Source organism: Hemitrygon akajei, chromosome 3 (assembly GCF_048418815.1).
Source record: "Hemitrygon akajei chromosome 3, sHemAka1.3, whole genome shotgun sequence".
NCBI lineage: Eukaryota > Metazoa > Chordata > Chondrichthyes > Myliobatiformes > Dasyatidae > Hemitrygon > Hemitrygon akajei.
The window spans coordinates 80,149,477-80,168,899 of record NC_133126.1 but is presented as its reverse complement, the minus strand read 5'-3'; the positions used below and the strand labels follow the sequence as shown (position 1 = coordinate 80,168,899).

At 37.8% G+C, this 19,423-nt stretch overlaps 1 protein-coding gene across 1 annotated transcript in view; it reads right to left on the bottom strand.

Moving 5' to 3' along the window:
- The window catches only part of dcaf5 (ddb1 and cul4 associated factor 5), a 65,287-nt gene that overhangs the window by 18,133 nt on the left and 27,731 nt on the right, over positions 1–19,423 (bottom strand). Inside the window, exon 6 of the mRNA XM_073040215.1 lies at positions 10,373–10,586. Within this exon, the coding sequence (XP_072896316.1) occupies positions 10,373–10,586 (214 nt within the window). The remainder of the gene's footprint in view (positions 1–10,372; positions 10,587–19,423) is intronic.

Below are 19,423 nucleotides of genomic sequence, written 5' to 3'. Positions count from 1 at the left end.
GTGTGCTGCGTCTGCGAGGCTGAGTCCAGCGCTGTGGAAGTCCATAGTGGGGGTACTCCCTCCTGCCGCCTGTGTGGGATGGCGAGTCTGTCGGGACCCTGGAGACTTGTGGAAACTGTGTGCTGGTTTCTTTCGAACTTATAGTCTTTTAACATCTTTGGACTATTTCTACTGTGCCCATGGTCTGTTTTTTTTAAAAATCAATTATGCTATTGTTTGCACTGTTGTAACTATGTCGTTTTGTGCAGGTCTTGTAGCTTTAGTTTTTGGTCTTGTTTTGTCTGGTGGATTGGAGCTCCTTTCCGGGGAACGCACTAAGATGGTAGCGCGATATTAATATGCAGCAGCCTCTCCGGACTCTGGATTGGGGATTGCCAAACTTTAGGTGGATTTTCTGGTGTAGCCTGTTTTGTCATGTGCTTTTGTGATATCATTCTGGAGGAACATTGTCTCATTTTTTAACTGCATTGCATTTGTGATTTCTAAATGACAATAAACTGAATCTGAATCAATGCCTCCACTTCCTAAGGAGATTGAGACGAGTGAGGCTCCTCACTCCCAGTCTCACCACTTTCTACCAGTGCACCATCGAGGGTGTCCTGACCAGCTGTATCACCATCTAATACAGGAATTTCAAGGCACGACTGTAAGACCCTGCCTGTAACAGATTGTGATGACTGCTGAGAGAATCATCGGGATTTCTCTCTCTACCCCTCATCCAGGACATACACCAGAAGCACTGCATTTGCAGAGCCCTCAGCATTGTCAAGGTGCCCTCCCACCAGCCCCATACACTCTTTGACCTCTTAACATCAGGCAGAAGGTACGGCAGAGATGCAGAGAAGCAATTCGAGTGCAAAATGCAGAATTGCCGGGGATGAAGCAATTAAATTCACAAACGATCAGAACACCAGAAAAGGAGGAGCGCTGATAGTATACAAGGTTAAAGGCTTAGAGCAGATCATAAAGATGAGGAAGAGCAAAGTACCAGAGTGGTTTGAAAGAAAAAGGCACTGCTTAATGAGGAGTCAAGTTAGCCTCCAAACAGTTAGCCAAAAAGTTAGCCGACAAGGTTGTGACACAAACATTTAACATTCAGTACTCATTTATTGCAACATGAAATTTCAGAGTTCACTGCAAATTTCTCACAAAGTATATCTTTTTTAAAAAATAATTCTGTACTCTTTGCTTAAGTAAATTTCACTTTTGGTTCACAAATTCTACGGTGGAATAAAAAGCACACATATGCAGCTTTGCAGTGTTTCTAGGTTATGTCATTTATATACCAACAGAACTCATTAATAACAAAATATTGATCACCTCCAGGCATAATTTCTCCAATATTTTTGAGTTGGCATTAACTGCAACTCACCCCAATTTCAATAAAAAGTTTTCCCAAATCCTATTATTCCTACCACCTCGCTAGTCATCAACATTACTGGCTCTCCATTCCCAGCACATGGTTTCTTAAATCCCCAGTTCAAATCTCATGCATCAAACTCTTCAAGATGAAAGAGCCTCTAATTAAAATTTTATCTATATGTAGTTACCTACTTCTTCGACATTGATTGCCATCATTAACTTCCACGTAGCCTGACTTTGTCATTTCTTTCAAAAAAAATCAAAACACATGGTAACAGCTTTCCTCAAAACTTCTCCTCAGCAAATCTACCTTTGTGCAAACACAGCTGAAAGCATCTTCACTCCCTAGTGAGAAGGTTGTAAGATTGATCTCGACCACAATTTGTTGCATGAACTACTGACTGTAAATCCTGTCTAATATTGAATAAATGGTTATCTGTTGCAGTTCAGACATTAAGTTCAACACAAAATACCATGTGGCATTAATTAAACATTCTCCATGTTATATGAAGGTCTTGATGAAAGTCAAAGTGATTACTTCAGTCAATGTTCAGCTACTAACAGAAACAGACACAATCAATATAAAGTTCACCACAATGAAATGATACAAACTCCCTTCTGTACTGGACCAAATAACATTAAACATCAGCTGTACGTGTTCAACATCATGTATCATGACAAGGCTAAGCCTCAATTTTATTAGTCATGTACAGTAAAGTTTTTAAATGTAAAATCACAATCATTTTGCTCTTAAGCTGTCGTGAAGGAACCGGTACACATTGCCTTATTCCCATTGTTGCCAATCCCATTCCCGCCTCAACTTTCTGCTGATGAATCTACAAAGCCACAATTGAAACGAAAGGTATAATCTAATTCTGGTTTAACACAGCAGGTTTAGAGTGCAAGATCCAACATAATCAAAGTTCTGGCCCAAGTAGAGCTGAACTCACAGAAATCATATGACAGGTTTGGACAAAGCCAGTCTGATTTCATCCTTGAGAATCTGAAGCTTTTTTCTCAATAAAAGGCAACAACTTCTAACCGAAGAAGTTTCCAACAAGTGTTGCCATTCTCTAGTACAGCTGTACAGTGGGTCATCATTAGCTTAACAGCGGATTGTACACTACAGAGCAGTGAACCCTTTAGAGGGATAGGTGTGGGGTAATGGCAAATGAGAGCAGAATGAATCCATCAACAGATTTCCAAATAAATTGGTAGTTTCACCAGGGATTATTAGAGAGAACAGAATATTGGGTCTTTCATACCTCCTGACAATCTTGGCAACACTGAATGCAGCTATTGCTAGCTCAGTGCAGAATGACAAGAGAACATGGCATCTCCAAGACTGTGTGCTTGGACTGGTAAACACGAGCAACAATCACAAAGGACTCAACAGGTCAAGCGGCCTCTCCGGGAGGAGGTAACTGTTGACATTCCAGGTTGGAACTTTGCATCAGGATATAAGTATAATGAGTTTATAGCTTTGATTTCTTGGCAAAGGGTAATATTGCTTCATGATTGTCAGTGCACTGACTCATGAAAATTACTATTTTGTATTTTCACATAATGTTTACTTCACCATTGTTAAGATTTTGTACCATAAACAGCAGTTGCTTTATAGGCAAAATTTGGATCAAACCGTGTTAACCTGACAGCGTCCCCCACTCAAAGGACTAGACTTGGACCATACTTTGCTGTCACTGTCAGTGCTAGCCCCACAGTTCCCAATAGTGTTACAGTTTTGGCCTTGGTACTGGAACCCAACTATAAGGTGCAGGAGGTTACAAGTACTGACTGGGTTGCAGACTGTGGAAACCAAGCAGGACACACTGATGGCTCCTGGCAAATCACTAATGATACGAGAAAAGTTGGAAGCAGTAAAAATATTTTCCAATGCAATGTGGAATAGTAATTAAAAATATTTAACACATACACAAAACTGCTATTAATAAAAATATATAGCACAAATTTTAAAAGAAAGACATCTAAAGCTACACAAGGACAAACCAAAGCAGGAAAAGGAGTAGGCCATCTGGTCCCTCAATCCTGCTGCATCATTCAGTAAGATCATGGATGACCTACCCAAGCCTCAGTTCCTTTCAAATTACTAATCTTTCAAAAAAAATTAAATCTCCTCCTTAAATACCTCCAATGATCTAGTCTCCATAATGTTCTTTGGTAGAGAATTCCAGGGATTCATCATCTTTGAGAGAAGAATTTCCTACACACCTCAGTTTTAAATGTTTGCTGTCATGTCATTCAAGATTCTCCCACTAATGAAACCTCTTGACATCTACTTTCTCGTGCCTACTTAGCTTATACTTCAATAAGATTATCCTTAATTCTTCTAAACTCCAAAGAATATGGATCCAGTTTCTTTAGCTACATTCATAACAGAAAGCTAACTTATCCCAGGAGTTTGCTTGTGAACCGCTCTTGGAGTGCCTTTGAGCTAGTGCATCCTTTCTTTAAAAAAAGGGATAAACAGTACTCACAGTACTTCAACATGCTGTACAATTGTAACAATACTTTTCTATTTTCAAACTCTAACTTCTTTCAAATAAATTTCCATGTGCCATTTGGTTTACTAACTACTGCTACACCTGCCTGCTTACTGCTACTGATCCAGCCGTACTCAATCATCTGAAATTTTGCTCCGTGGATACGTTCTAAATGAAGGTTGGTTACCCCCCCACCCCACATTCAAATGAGTGTGACATGCTAGATGTATGGCAAAATAGTGAACCACCAGAAACCAAAATGCAGCACACGAAATTGGAGAAAATGCCGGGGATACAGGGAAGGTCAGATGCTGTGTGTGTGAAACTCTAACCACTAGTATTGCTGACTTTTGCACTGCAGTATGCAGAAATAGAAATCTAAAATGTGTCACAATGCTATCTTGCAGGTTTCTCTGAATCCACCAGCCTCCAGCAACACAATCCAGCACATCATGAAGTTTTTAGTGCTGCATTCCACAAGGAAACACTCTGGGCACTTATATCACTACACTGCTCTTTTTCCTTAAGAATTACTTAAAACTATTTGGAAATTATGCTATATCATCATGCTATATCAGAAATATATTTAATTTTTCAGTGACAAAGGCAAGTTTATCAGCCAAGTGAAAACAATAAATTCAGTTTAAACTGATCCATACATTTTCAGTTGTGTAATTTTATGTTCAAAACAAAAGTTTGTTTTTCAAGGATATATTTTTGAACCCTTTTAGCATTAACAGCATCATTAATATATAGTACTGAAATCTTATGAAAGATGGGAAAGCTTATGCAAACACACAAGATTAAACATTAATGTTACTTGTGTAACTATAAAAGACATCAGATAGTAATGATCATATTGAGACAATTTAGTCATAAAAAACCCAAAAAATGCATACAAATCATTGCTGAACTGTTGCACCCTCTAGTGTCCAGATCGTAGCATTACATATATGAATACCATAAAACCTTAAAAGACATAGCAGGCAGAATTAGGCCACTCAGCTCAGTCCATCGAGTCTGCTTTGCCTTTCCATCATGACTGATTTATTATCCCTCTCAACCTCATTCTCCTGTCTTCTCCCCATAACCTTTGACACCCTGACTAACCAAAAACCTATCAAACCTAGCTTTAAATATACCCAATGACTTGGCCTCCACAGTTGTCTGTGGCAATGAATTCCACAGATTCACTACCCTCTGGCTAAAGAAATTCCATCTCACCTCTATTATGATTGGACATCCCTCAATTCTGAGGCTGTGTCCTCAAGTCCTAGACTCACCCACTATGGGAAACATCCACATCCAGTTTGACTAAGCCTTTCAAATCCCTCCCCCAATTCTACTAAACTCTTTCAAGTACAGGCTCAGAGTCAATAAACGCTCCGCATAAGTTAACCCTTTCATACTCTGGAATTAGTCTCGTGAATTGTCTCTGGACTCTCTCCAATACCTTTTCTTAGATAAGGGATCCAAAACTGCTCTCTTTACTCCAAGTGTAGTTTGATCAATGTCATATAAGGCCTTAGCATTACATACTTGCGTTTATATTCTAGTCCTCTTGAAACGAAAGCTAACATTGCACTTGCTTTCCTTAGCACCAACCCAACCTGCAAGTTAACCTTTAGGGCAGAGGTGTCGAACTCAATTGCACATGGGGCCAAAACTCAAAGCACACTTTAGGTCGCGGGCCGAACAGGATAAACATTTATTGAACACACTAAAACTAAACATTTTTTGAACATAAATATGAATAAAAACAGACAGGAATATTATTCCAGAAAAAATAAACTAAAACTTTAAATAACTTAAATATTTTGCTCTCCATAAAAATATCTCCTGTCAGAATTATACAAGTTAGAAATATGAGCATGCTGCAAAAAAAAACCCTGAAAATATAAATAAAATTTGTGCTTTTCAGCAAAAGTTAAAACAACAACAAATCAAAACACTCAGTTTTCTTTGCTCTTATGCCGTTTTGTCAGAGCTGGATGCTTGGCATCTTTTCTTGGCAATAAGTTCGTTTAGGTTTGGTGTAAGGTTCTGTGTTGTGGAGATTCTCAGGATGGACTGCAGGTGTTCATCAGTGAGACGACTCCTGTGTGATGTTTTGTTAATCTTTATCACTGAGAAAAGCTTCTCACACAGGTATGTGCTACCAAACATGCACAAGGTTCGAGCCGCATGTAGACGGAGCTGAGGCATTGTTTCAGGAATGGAGCGAATCAACTGTACCTGCAGTGTCGTACTTTGCCTTTAGTGTCCCATTACACTGCAGCTTTGACTTCAGAATAGCGTTGTATACAGCAACAGACGCTTGACGCGGGAATGTTCCCTGGTAGCCGATCGGCAGCTGTTGCGCTGCATTATGGGATCTGTAGTTTGCGTGTTATCAGCGCTTCATATCGCCAGGCCATTAATAATTAAAATAATAGATCTATCTAAAATGATCTCGCGGGCCGGATATAATTGTACGCCGGACCGGATATGGCCCGCGGGCCTTGTGTTTGACACCTATGCTTTAGGGAATCCTGAACAAGGACTCCGAAGTCCCTTTGCACCTCTGGTTTTTGGATTATCTCCCCATTTAGAAAATAGTCTATGCCTCTATTCCTTCTACCAAAGTGCATGACCGCACACTTTCCTGCACTAGATTCCATTTGCCACTTCTTGCTCATTCTCCCAGCTGTTTCTGCTGATTCCCTGATTCAACATTATCTGACACCTATATTTGTATTGTCTGCAAACTTGGCCACGATGCCATCAATTCCATCATCCAAATCAATGACATGTAACGTGAAACGAAGTGGTCTCAATACCAAATCCTGCGGAACACCGCTTGTCACCAGCAGCCAATCAGAAGAGGGCTTTTTTCTTCTGACTCTTTGCCTCTTGCCAGTCAACCAATCTTCTATCCATGCAAGTATTTTTCCATGGGCTCTCATCTTGTTCAGCAGCCTAACATGAGGCACCTTGTCAAAGGTCTTCTGAAAATCCATGTAAACAACAGCCAATGACTCTCCCTGGTCTATCCTTCCTGTTATTTCCTCAAAGAATTCCAACAGATTTGTTTGGCAAGATTTCCCCTTAAGGAAACCATGCTGGCTTTGGCCTACTTTATCATGCACCCTGAAATCTCATCCTTTGGGTGGCATGGTAGCATAGTGGTTAGCACAGCACTTTACGGTACTGGTGACCTGAGTTTAATTCCTAGCACTGACTGTAATGAGTTTGTACATTCTCCCTATGACTGTGTGGGTTTCCTCCATGTGCTCCAGGTTCCTTCCAGTCCAGACACATACCGTTGGTTGGGTAACTGGTCATTGTAAATTGCACTGTGACTAAGCTAGGGTGGCGTGGTTCGAAGGGCCTAATCAGAGCTGTACCTCTAAATAAATAAATTACTTGATTAATAATGGACTCCAACATGTTCCCAACCACTGAAGTAGGCTAACTGGCCAATAATTTCCTTTCTTCTGCCTCCCTCCCTTCTTAAAGAGTGGAGTGACATTTGCAATTTTCTAGTCCCCTGGAACTATTCCAGAATCTGGTGATTCTTGAAAGAAGGCTATTAATACCTCCACAATCTCTGCAGCTACAGATGGCACTGAAAATCTTGAGTCCATTTACTCACTGCATACAGAGTTCTAGTTGAACAGTGGTGGAGCACACCATCTCCCAATACACTCATGCACACTGTTTGACATTTCTTGTTTACCTATGCCAGAGTGCATGGACCCTACATCAATCTTATCAGCTGCCTCAGAATCCAGAGAATTGAATGGAAGCATGCCATTCTGATCCCAAGGGCTCATCTTGAGAGCAGAGTTTTAAATTTTGTAACATTTTGAGCACATAAGAGTAGAATTACAAACTTCACAGTTTCAATATTAGTAATTTCACAGATTCTGCCTACAGATAGCAATTTCAGGTTACACGTCATTTTCAATAGCACACTTGCGATTATGAAATCAGACCAGGGTAGATTCACCACAGCATGGTTAATGATGCGTGGCATCATTTAAGACCATAAGTCCAAAAGACATAGGATCAGGACTAGGCCATTTGGCTCATCAGTGTCGCTCCACCATTTCATCATGGCTGATTTATTATCCCTCACAACACCATTCTCGCACCTTCTCCCCATAACCTTTGATGACCTTACTAATCAAGAATCTATCAACTTCCACTTTAAATATACCCAATGACTTGACCTCCACAGTCGTCCACAGCAACAAATTCCACAGATTCACCACCTTCTGGCTAAAGAGATCCCTCCTAATCTCTGTTCTAAAGGGACATCCTTGTATTCGGAGGCTGCAAGCTCTGATCCTAAACTCATTGACTATAGGAAACATCCTCTCCACATACACTCTTTCAATATTCAATAGATTTCAGTGAGATCCATTCTCATTCTTCTAAGCTCCTGTGAGTATAGGCCAAGAGCCATCAAACCCTCCTCACACGATAACCCTTTCAGTCCTGGAATCGTTCTCGTGAACCTCCTCTGGATCCTCTCCAATGCCAGCAAATCCTTTATTAAATAAGGGGCCCAAAACTGTTCACAATACTCCAAGTGTGGTGTGGCCAATGCCTTATAAAGCCTCAGCATTATATCTTTGCTTTTATATTCTAGTCCTCTTAAAATTGTATTTGCTTTCCTTCCCATTGACTCTACCTGCAAGTTAACCTTTATTGAATCCTGCATGACTTCCTCTTTGCACCTCTGATTTCTGAATTTGTCCTCCATTTAAAAAATAGGCCACACCTTTATTCCTTCTACCAAAGTACATGACCATATACTTCACTACACTATATTCCACCTGCCAATTCTTTGCCCATTCTCCTAACTCAAGTCCTTCAGCAGGCTCCATACTTCCTCAATACAACTTGCCCGTCCACCTTTCTTCACATCATCCACAAAGTTAGTGACAAAGTCATCAACTCCGTCATCCATTTGTGCAGGTGAAAATGACAAATATGACCAACACTCATCTCTGCCCTCAAACAGAAATGCAGCAAGTGTTAACTTTGACCATCATTTTCAGTTTTCAATAAGCTGGAGTAAACTGCACAAGAGACTTGAATAAAAGGACCAAACTGGGACACCAAGCAAGGTATTGCCACCTGCATATGTTCATCTCAGTGGTGCATCTGTTATGTAACTGGTGGAATTTTCAGTGCCTAGTGAAGACTTCAGAAATTAACCATATCAGAGATGCTGCAATCTTTTCTAGAGTAATGAACCCCTGCCTTGCTTTAAGCCACTTGCTACATGGGACTACATCTTAGCAGATGTTTAGGGTGGTTGATGCACAGTCCAGCAGAAATATGCCCATCCAACCCTTTCCTCCACATTGTCCCGCTTCTTCACAACTGCAACTCTATTTGGTTCTGGCTACCATTGAAACTGTTGCAGCTGTGACACGATTTCTAGGAACTCAAGTGGTAGTCCAGATTTCTGTGGTCATTTACCAATGGGAACCATAAAAATTAATGCTATAAATGGGGTAACCCAGCCTTACAATCCCTTTTACAAAACAGCATACTTTCTGAATTTCACTGTTTTAGGGGGTTTCCAAATGACTGATAGACAACACCCGTTTTGTACATGAGCAAAGGGAGAAATCTAATTTCCAGGTATCATTTATCATTTCCCAACAAATGTGTGCAAATTCTGCATTGAAACAAAAATGGCCCCATTACGCAGTGCACAGCACTGTCATGAACAAACTCAGAGCAAATTTTTTTTTCCCCAGCAGCAGATCATATTCCACAAGTAATATTGGCAAAATAGAAGATGGTAAACAAAGAAAAAGGAACTATCACCAGCACATCGCATCAGCAGTCAACAGAGCCCCCATACACTTGCTGAGGTTTACACACTGTGATTCTTCAATCAGCAGTATAATTCCTTTATAGGCTCTTAACAGACATATTGTTATATCCACGTTTTAATCATTTTTTGCAAAAGTCTAGTTCACTGCTCAAAGTTATTAAAGAGCTCATTAAAAATTATACCATTAAATTTAGTTAAATCAATCGAGCTTTTTAGCTCATCCATATATACAAAACTCTCACTAGAGGGAGATAAAAATGTAACAAGTTAACCAGACATACTGCCTCACTGAGTATCAACAGCATAGTTTATTCTTGGAATACTCAAGTATGTCTGACATGTACATAAAGGAAACAGTCATCTTCACCTCCCTCGAGTGTATCTGAACTTTCACCCCACTTAAAGGTAACATTGAAAAGAAAATTAAACACACACATACAATAAATATGCACACACCTCTAAAACTATTCAACAGATTTTGAAGATAGCAAAATTTTTTTCATAATGTCATGCATTTATACAAGAACATAATAGCCAATGTAGTTTATTAAGCAACTTAACAAATAACTTCATGCAATGTTGAGCTAACCACGATTTACTCCAGTTCACCAACAGAAGAGAAAATTGTTCACTAAACACTTATCATTTCTTTTAAATAGTTTTCACTTACTTGATCGCGGTCTCCTGCAAAGCAACAGCTCTTCATGGTGCAAGAATTAAAATAGCCTTGGTTATCGAACTCAAATACGGACTGTGGTGAGTGAATGTCATATAACACTGGAGGCAGGCGACGCCGCAGCGCTAGTAGCTGGGTCCCACTGCTGTTGAAGCGGACACTCATGGCACTTTGCATGGGAAGTTTCCCACCATAACGAAGCAATGAACTGCAAGAAAAAAAAACGAGAGTTACATAACTACCACAAGCTATCAACATGAAACAGACTACTTGGGGATGTATCTGTCATTTCAATGAAATTATGTAGATACACAAATCCATCTGCCTTACACAACCACAGAAAAATCAGTCCCATTTCTTGATCAGCACTATTTTACAGTACACAAATTGCACAAGTTCTAAATCAAAGTTCCCTTCTGATAGGGCATGTAGAAATATTGCCTCAGATTCAGGAACATAGCATGCTGGTTAACTAATGAACCCTAATTAGAAATAACTTCCAATACCAAATAAGTCCATACTTCACACTTGATCGCATACCAAAGGAGTCCAGAATTTCATGTAGGAGTATCTGAGATACCAGACCTTATTATTCCTTTGTCAAAAGGATAGTGTTTTACCTTTAGTGTCCAAAATCATCACATTAACTTTGGCATGATCCAAAAACTACTTACAGGATAGGAATTTACTTTCAAGGGAATTGGGGATAAAAATTTGATGATAAGCTCTGTCGTTAAAACTATTTAAAAGTTACATATGAATGAAAATTGCTGAACAATAATGTTTTTCCCATTGATAAATTTCTTAAGTTGTATTCAGGTTTCCTAATTTTTTACAAATTACTGTACCTACTACTTGCTCAGGAAATTTAATATCTGGAAATTATCTTGACCCAAGGTTATCTGCTATTAAATGCTAAAGATTGTGGAGTATACTAAGAAGCATTTAAAACACAAGACACAGCCTACATAGACCACTCTAAAAAACTGCCTACTTCCAGCGTCAACTGATTTTCATCAACAGCAATTTAAAATGAGAAAAACAGAAAACTAGACATCTTTATTTCACCTGACATAATATAATGCTGAGAGTAGACCTACAAAGAAAACCTTTCCACCAGCAATACAAAAGCCAAATGCCCAATTTCTTAGATGACCTGAAATTTTTGAGGAAAATCTATGGGAGAGAATTTAGCTGAAGTGGTCATATTTTCACTGCCCAATCAACTTCCTTTCCTTGACAGGATGTTCTACAAAAACTTGTGTAATTGGTTCATTCATGCAACTAATTGGTTACGTATTTAGATTTTCCAACAATTATAAATGTTGCTCAAGGAAACACAAGAACATGGAGAAATGAGTAATTTAGAAACAAGAACATTTGCTCTAATACAATTCAGAAATGCAGGTAAAAGAAATCAAACTATCGTCGATTCTGAGTTAGTTCAGAGTTACATTTCTGTTTTCTCCACATCCCAGGCAATGATCAGCCCATTAGGAAAGTTTCACTGAATATTAATGCTCCGTCAAGCTTCCAACTGCCCTAATAGCTATTTTAAAATTGGTCGTATTTTCAAAGATCAAGGTGAGCTCAAAGTACACTTATTATTGAAGTACATATTTGTCACTATATACAACCCTGGGATGGATTTTCTTGTGGGCATTCACAGTAAATACAAAGAAATTTTTAGAAAGCAATAAATATCAAAGATGATGAGTCCTTGAAAGTGAGTCCATAGGTAGTGGGTGTTGGGATGAGTGAAGTGGGGTGAAGTTACCCCTTCTGTTCAAGAGCCTGATGGTTGAGGGGTAATAACTGTTCCTGAACCTGGTGATGTGGGTTCTGAGGCTTCTGTACCTCCTTCCTGAGAGCAGCAGCAAGAAGAGGGCATGGCCTGGTCCTTGATGATGTACAATACTTTTGTAAGACAACATCCCATGTAGATGTGCTCAGTGGTGTGGAGGGCTTTAATCATGATGGACTGGGCTGTATCCACTACTTTTTGTAGGCTTTTCCATTCAAGGTCATTGGTGTTTTCATACCATGCTGTGACACAGCCAGTCAGTATGTTCACCACTGTACATCTATAGAAGTTTATCAAAGTTTTAAATGTCACACTGAATCTTCCTAAACTTCTGTGAAAGTTGAGGCACTGCTCTGCTTTCTTTGTAATGGCACTTATGTGCTGGACAGGTCCTCAGAAATGATAACATCAAGGAATTTAAAGTCACTAACCCTCTTCACTCTGATCCCCTGATAAAGACTGGCTAATGAACCTCTGATTTCCTGCTCCTGCAGTCAATCATCAGCTCCTTGGTCTTGTTGCCATTGAGTGAGAGGTTGTTGTTGTGGCACCACTCAGCCAGACTTTCAATCTCCCTCCTATATGCTGACACATCACCACCTTTGATCAGCTAACAATAGTGGTGTCGTCAGCAAACTTAAATATGGCATTGGAACTGTGCTTAGCCTCACAGTCCTATAAAGTGAGTAGAAACAGGGGTTAAACACCGAGCCTTGTGGTGCACATGTACTGATGATGATTGTGATCATGTCAATCTAAACTGACTGGTGTCTGCAGGTGTGGAAATTAAGTTGCACAAGGACATACTGAGGCTTATGTCTTCTGTGACGAAAGCAAAAACATGGTTAAAAATACAATTTGAGGAAGACAGATTTTAAAATCATTAGACAGGATCTGGAAAATAGACTGGTGCAGCTACTTGCAAGTAACTATCTTTCAAGTGGGAATCTTTAAAAAAAATGAAACAGTAAGAGTTCAGCGCGCAAGTATTCTCAAAATGGTGATGGGTAAGGGGAGCAAGACTAAGTTTATTAAGAGTTTGAAAAGAAATTAAAAGCAAGCATGTGGTAGGTGTAGAGCAATGAAAATGTCTGAAGCTCTTCAGGAATAGAAAGGGTCTAGGGGTATTTTGAAAAGAAATAGGAGGACAAAGAAGGGACACACATACACTATCACTGGCAGATAAGAATAAGATAAACCCCAAGATAATTTTGAAGCATATTAAGTGCAAGAGGGATCCCAGGAAAAGGTGGAGCCCATGAGACACCAAAGGTAAAACCCATATAGATATGGATTAACTCTTAAATGAACACTTTTTATCTGAATTCATGAAGTAGAAAACACTGTGGGTGGAGATTTCAATGGGGATAGTGAAATTGTGAAGTACTTTACAACATCGTTTCTCTTAGTAAGCATAAAAGTGGATAAATCCCAAGGGCCTGATGAAATACATCCTGGACTGCTATGGTAGGCTAGGGAGGAGAATGATGACTGAGATATTTAAATCTTCACTTGCTACAGGTGAGACTGGAAGACAGCAAAAAGGTAATTTTCTTCAAGAAGGACAGCAGGGATAAGACAGGTGATTGTAGGCCAATCAATCTAATATGAGTGGTAGGGAATTTATTAGAAAAGACCTGTAGAGGCAAATTAACATATGCTTGAGATCTGTGGATTAAACTGGGATATCCAACATGGATTTGTTGGTTGCTCCCTTGTTTTTACTGTTCCCTTTACAAGGACAGATGTGTGCCCAGTTTTCAGGCATTTTTAAGATGAATACATTTTCAATTAAGTTTTGACCAAACTTGGAGCCTTATTTTTATATTTTTCTAATGAATACTATTTTGGAAATACAGGTAGAAAAGGTGGAATGGAAGTAAACAAAAGGAGGAAGTGATGAAAGGTGTTGATGTTGGTTTGAGTGTTGATGTGCTGTTTCCAACACAGCCCTGGAAGATTGAGATGAGCAAATAATAACCATATTTCACTCAGCATGGTACTGAACATGGTGATCAATATCTGACCTTTCAATAATAATGCAAGTTAAATAATTAACTCTTTTAAGACTCACTCACAGCAGTTCTTTTTGCCTCTGGACTCTCTCCAATCCTTTCTGAGATATGAGGCCCAAAGCTTTTGACAGTACTCCAAGTGTGACCTGACTAGTGTCTTATAAAGCTTCACATTATCTCCTTGCTCTTATATTCTGATCCCCTTGAAATAAATGCCAACATTGCATTTGCCGCCTTTACCACAGACTCAATCCCTGCATGGCAGAACTTGGACCTACTGAAGATGGAGGACTAGCAAAATAAATAAAAATAAGGATTTTATGCAAATTGACAGGGAACCTGCAGGTGGTGAAGTCCCATGTACCTGCTATCATTGTCTGAACAGATAATTGATGTCGGGGAGGTCTCAAGATGGCGCTCATGGAGTAAACCGCATCTAGGCTTTGCTCCAAACCTTTTACGTTTTTTTTAACCTACAAACACCCCTTAAACTTATTTTAAAGGGGTCTAAACATATAGAATTTTTTTAAAAACTATCTGAATTACTCTCAACTCGCTGAAATGTCTAAAGCAAAAGAACCGAAACAGACGAGAGAACCGTTAACTTTAGAAGTTGTTGTGAAGTTTATAGACGCTAGATTTGATGAATTGGAGAAAAAATTACTTGGAAGATTCTCACAGTATGACAATCGTTTGAGATCACTCGAAGATAAGTTCCTGACCCTTTCACGGGAATCAAATGAACAACATGCAAGCATTTTGGTTCTTGAAGAAGCTGCTCGTAAGAAGGATCGTATAATCGAAAAAATGCAAGAAGAGCAAACTTTGACGATCCAACAGATGGATCGCTATAAAGCTAAAATTACTGATTTGGAAAATCGTTCTCGAAGACAAAATCTTCGGTTAATTGGAATCCCGGAAAAATTTGAAAGCGGTGATCTGACCGTTTTCTTCTCCAAATTTCTAGTGGATGTCCTGGGCGAAGAAGTCCTGGATAACCCCCCGTTAATCGATCGGGCACACAGAGTATCCAGATATCGGGCAGATTCAAGTCTGAAACCACGGCACATAATTCTCAGGATCCATTATCCTCACATCAAAGAACGACTGATTCGTGTGGCTCGTAAAAAAGGTATGATAACCTATCAAAATTTTAATTTTCGCATTCTGGAGGACTATAGCCCCAAAGTACTACGGGCTAGGCTGGCTTTCAGATCGGTTATGTCGAATTTTCACCAGAAAGGCTACAAGCAAGCGTTGCTGTTTCCAGCACACCTGAGAGTCACCCTTCAAGATGGATCTTTTCGGCTGTTTAAATCGCCAGCGGATGCTCAAGGTTTCCTGGAACAATGACATTTGATCGGGCTGATCAATGTAATCTAGCCTATAGATTTGGATCTGTTATAGATTGACGTTTGGGTTCTTTTTTGATACGGTTCATATGTATTTCTTATATACGATTAAAGCTCTCTTTTTTCTACCGGGTTTATTCCGATTTTATATTTTTATATATTACTAACCGATTAATGTTGAAGATGACCTATTAGGGTTATTTTTTTTTTCTCTTTTTTTTAATCGATATACGCTCTTTTTTTACATTTTTAGCATTTGAATATTAAGATTTGGAAGAATAAAATGGCGTTTCTTCTTCCCGACAGACTCCAGTGTCTGTAGCGTCATAACTGTTTTGATCTGTTCGAAAGTGTTAAACCTTCATTTATTGTTTTAATTTTTTTAACCCTTCTGATAATATACATTTATAACACTAATTTTATATTTTAATTTTTTCTATATCAACCCTTTTTTTATAATGTGGGTTGTTTGTATTTTTTTTAACTTTGTTACGTCTGAGTTGCCGTCTTGAGACAAGGGGGTAATTTTAATATTAGATCGCTCGCTTGCCTCTGTTTGGCTTTTTTCCTGGGGTTTTGAGGGTGGTGGGAGGGAGATTTTTCTTTTTTTTCTTTTTTCTGCTTGCTTTTTGCTTAGTTTTACTTCATGGGCTTATATGAAACTACTAAAATGGCTGCGGTGCTGTGACTTCCGGCTTCCCTTTGAACTTACTTCCCCCTTCCGAGTTCATGAGTTCACTTTTCTTTTAAACCTATATGTTAACTGTAATATGTATTGTCAATATGGATAAGACTATTAACTTTGTTTCTTGGAATACTAATGGTTTAAATCATCCGATTAAACGGAAAAAAGTATTCAAAGTATTCCATAGAATGAATGCGAATGTTATTTTTGTACAAGAGACTCATGTTAGGAAGGTGGATAGTCAGAGGTTGTTTAGGTTTTGGAAGGGCCAACAGTATCACTCAAATTCGCAAGCCAAAGTGAGAGGTGTTTCTATTTTTATAGACTCATCAACTGCTTTTATACATTATGAAACAATTTCAGACCCGCAAGGTAGATTTTTGCTTATTACTGGGTTGCTTTTTAATCAAAAAGTTGTTTTAGTTAATGTTTATGCTCCAAATACTGACTGTCCTGAATTTTTTAAATGTTTATTTACATCCTTTCCTAATCTGAATCAATACAGATTGATAATGGGCGGGGATTTTAATTGTTGTTTAAACCCTTTGATGGATAGATCCAAACCCATTCAAACTTTTCCGAACAAATCGGCTTCTCTTATTAATTCTTTTATGATTGATTCAGCTATCTGTGAAATCTGGCGTTTTCTACACCCTAATGATAAAGAGTTCTCATACTTTTCCCATGTGCATCATAATTACTCAAGGATTGACTACTTTTTCATTGATCAGCACTTCCTTACAGATGTCATGGATTGCAAATACGACTCTATTGTTATATCTGATCATGCACCTTTGAAGTTATCTATTAAGGTGACGGATTCACATATTAGTACTAAAAGTTGGAGGTTTAATTCTGTTTTACTGCAGGACTCTGACTTTATTAACTTTATTAAACAGCAAATTGATTTGTTTTTCTCAATAAATTCCACAGCAGACATCTCTAGTGGAACTCTCTGGGATACTTTTAAGGCATATATTCGTGGACAGATTATTTCATATTCTGCCGGAGTTAGGAAACGAACTAATTCTAAAATATCAACATTAGTTGATAAAATTAAGGCAATTGATAAGATTTATGCATTGACCCCTAGTAAAGAACTTTATAAAGAAAGGGTGGAACTTCAAATGGAGCATAGTTTATTATTAACCTCTTCGATTGAAAGTCAGTTAATTAAATCGAAAGCTCAATTTTATACATATGGAGATAAGTCTGGTAAATTACTAGCTAACCAATTGAAAATTGTTTCGGAGAAGCGACAAATTACTAAGATTCGTAAACAAGATGGTACTCTGACGATTGATCACAAAGAGATAAATACAGCCTTTCAAGATTTTTATAATTCTTTATATCAATCAGAATGTACTAAAGACTCTTCTATAATGAGTGAATTTTTAAGGAAATTGAATATTCCAAAAGTAACTGCTGAGGATAGTGTATTTTTGGATACACCTATTACGGAGTCTGAAATAGAAAAGGCCATTTTCTTAATGAACTCGGGTAAAGCTTCGGGCCCAGATGGTTTTTCTGCAGAATTTTTTAAATCCTTTTCTTCTATACTTTCTCCTTGGCTTTGTAAAATTTTTAAAGATGCATTAAGTATAGGTAAACTACCACAATCTTTTTATGAAGCTTCTATTTCCTTAATTCTTAAAAAAGATAAAGATCCCACTGAATGTGCATCTTATCGGCCTATATCTTTGCTGAATATGGATTTTAAGATTTTTAGTAAAATCTTGGCTATTAGATTAGAAAATATATTGCCTCGGATTATTTCTGAGGATCAGACTGGATTTATTAAAAATCGTTATTCATCTTTTAATATTAGAAAATTAATTAATATTGCTTATACTTCTTCATCTAAAATCCCAGAATGTGTCATCTCCTTAGATGCCGAAAAAGCATTTGATAGAGTCGAATGGTCATATTTATTTAATACTTTGCAACATTTTAATTTTAGTTCAAAATTTATATCATGGATTAAATTAATATATCAGAAACCTTTAGCTTCGGTTTTCACTAATAATCAAAGATCCCCTTTTTTTCAGCTATTTCGGGGTACAAGGCAAGGTTGTCCTTTAAGCCCTTTATTATTTGACATTGCTTTGGAACCCTTGGCTATAGCTATTCGTGAATCACCCAATATTTTAGGTATTACCCGTGGGGAGACGATGTATAAGGTATCATTATATGCAGATGATTTGTTATTATATATATCTGATCCTGAAAGATCTATTCCTGCTATTTCTTCTTTGCTTGCTCAATTTAGTAACTTCTCTGGGTATAAATTGAATTTTAATAAGAGTGAACTTTTTCCATTAAATATGCATACTCCAATTTATAATCGGGTAACATATAGAATTGTTACAGACTATTTTACTTATTTAGGTATTAAAATTACTAAAAAACATAAAGATTTATTTAAAACTAATTTTTTGCCTTTAATAGATCAAATTAAGCAACTTGCTAATAGGTGGTCTCCACTATCTATGTCTTTGGTAGGCAGAATTAATGCCATTAAGATGATGATACTACCTAAATTTTTATACCTATTTCAAGCATTACCAATTTTTATTCCTAAATCTTTTTTTGATACAGTTGATTCTAAAATATCGTCGTATTTGTGGCAGAACAAAAATCCTAGGTTAGCTAAAAAATATTTACAGAAGCCTAAGAAGGAGGGCGGTTTGGCTCTACCAAACTTAAGATTTTACTATTGGGCAGTTAATATACGGTATTTGATATTTTGGACACAAGAATCGACTACACTTGCTGGCCCACAATGGGTAAATTTGGAATGTAAATCTGTGCAAGATTTCTCATTGATTTCAATCTTAGGATCTTCACTTCCCTTTTCGTTATTTAAAATGAATAAACAGATAACTAATCCTATAGTCAAGTATACATTACGAATCTGGTTTCAATTTCGTAAATTTTTTGGTTTGAATAAGTTTATACTGTCAAGTCCTATAACATCTAATTACTTTTTTCGACCATCTTCCATAGATCAAGCCTTTTATTTATGGAAAACAAAAGGTATAACATGTTTTCGTGATCTGTTTTTGGATGATAACATTATGTCCTTCGAACAATTATCTAATAAATATAATTTATCTAAAACCCATTTTTTTAGATATCTACAAGTTAGAAATTTTTTATATAATGAACTAAAGTCTTTTTCGAAAGAAT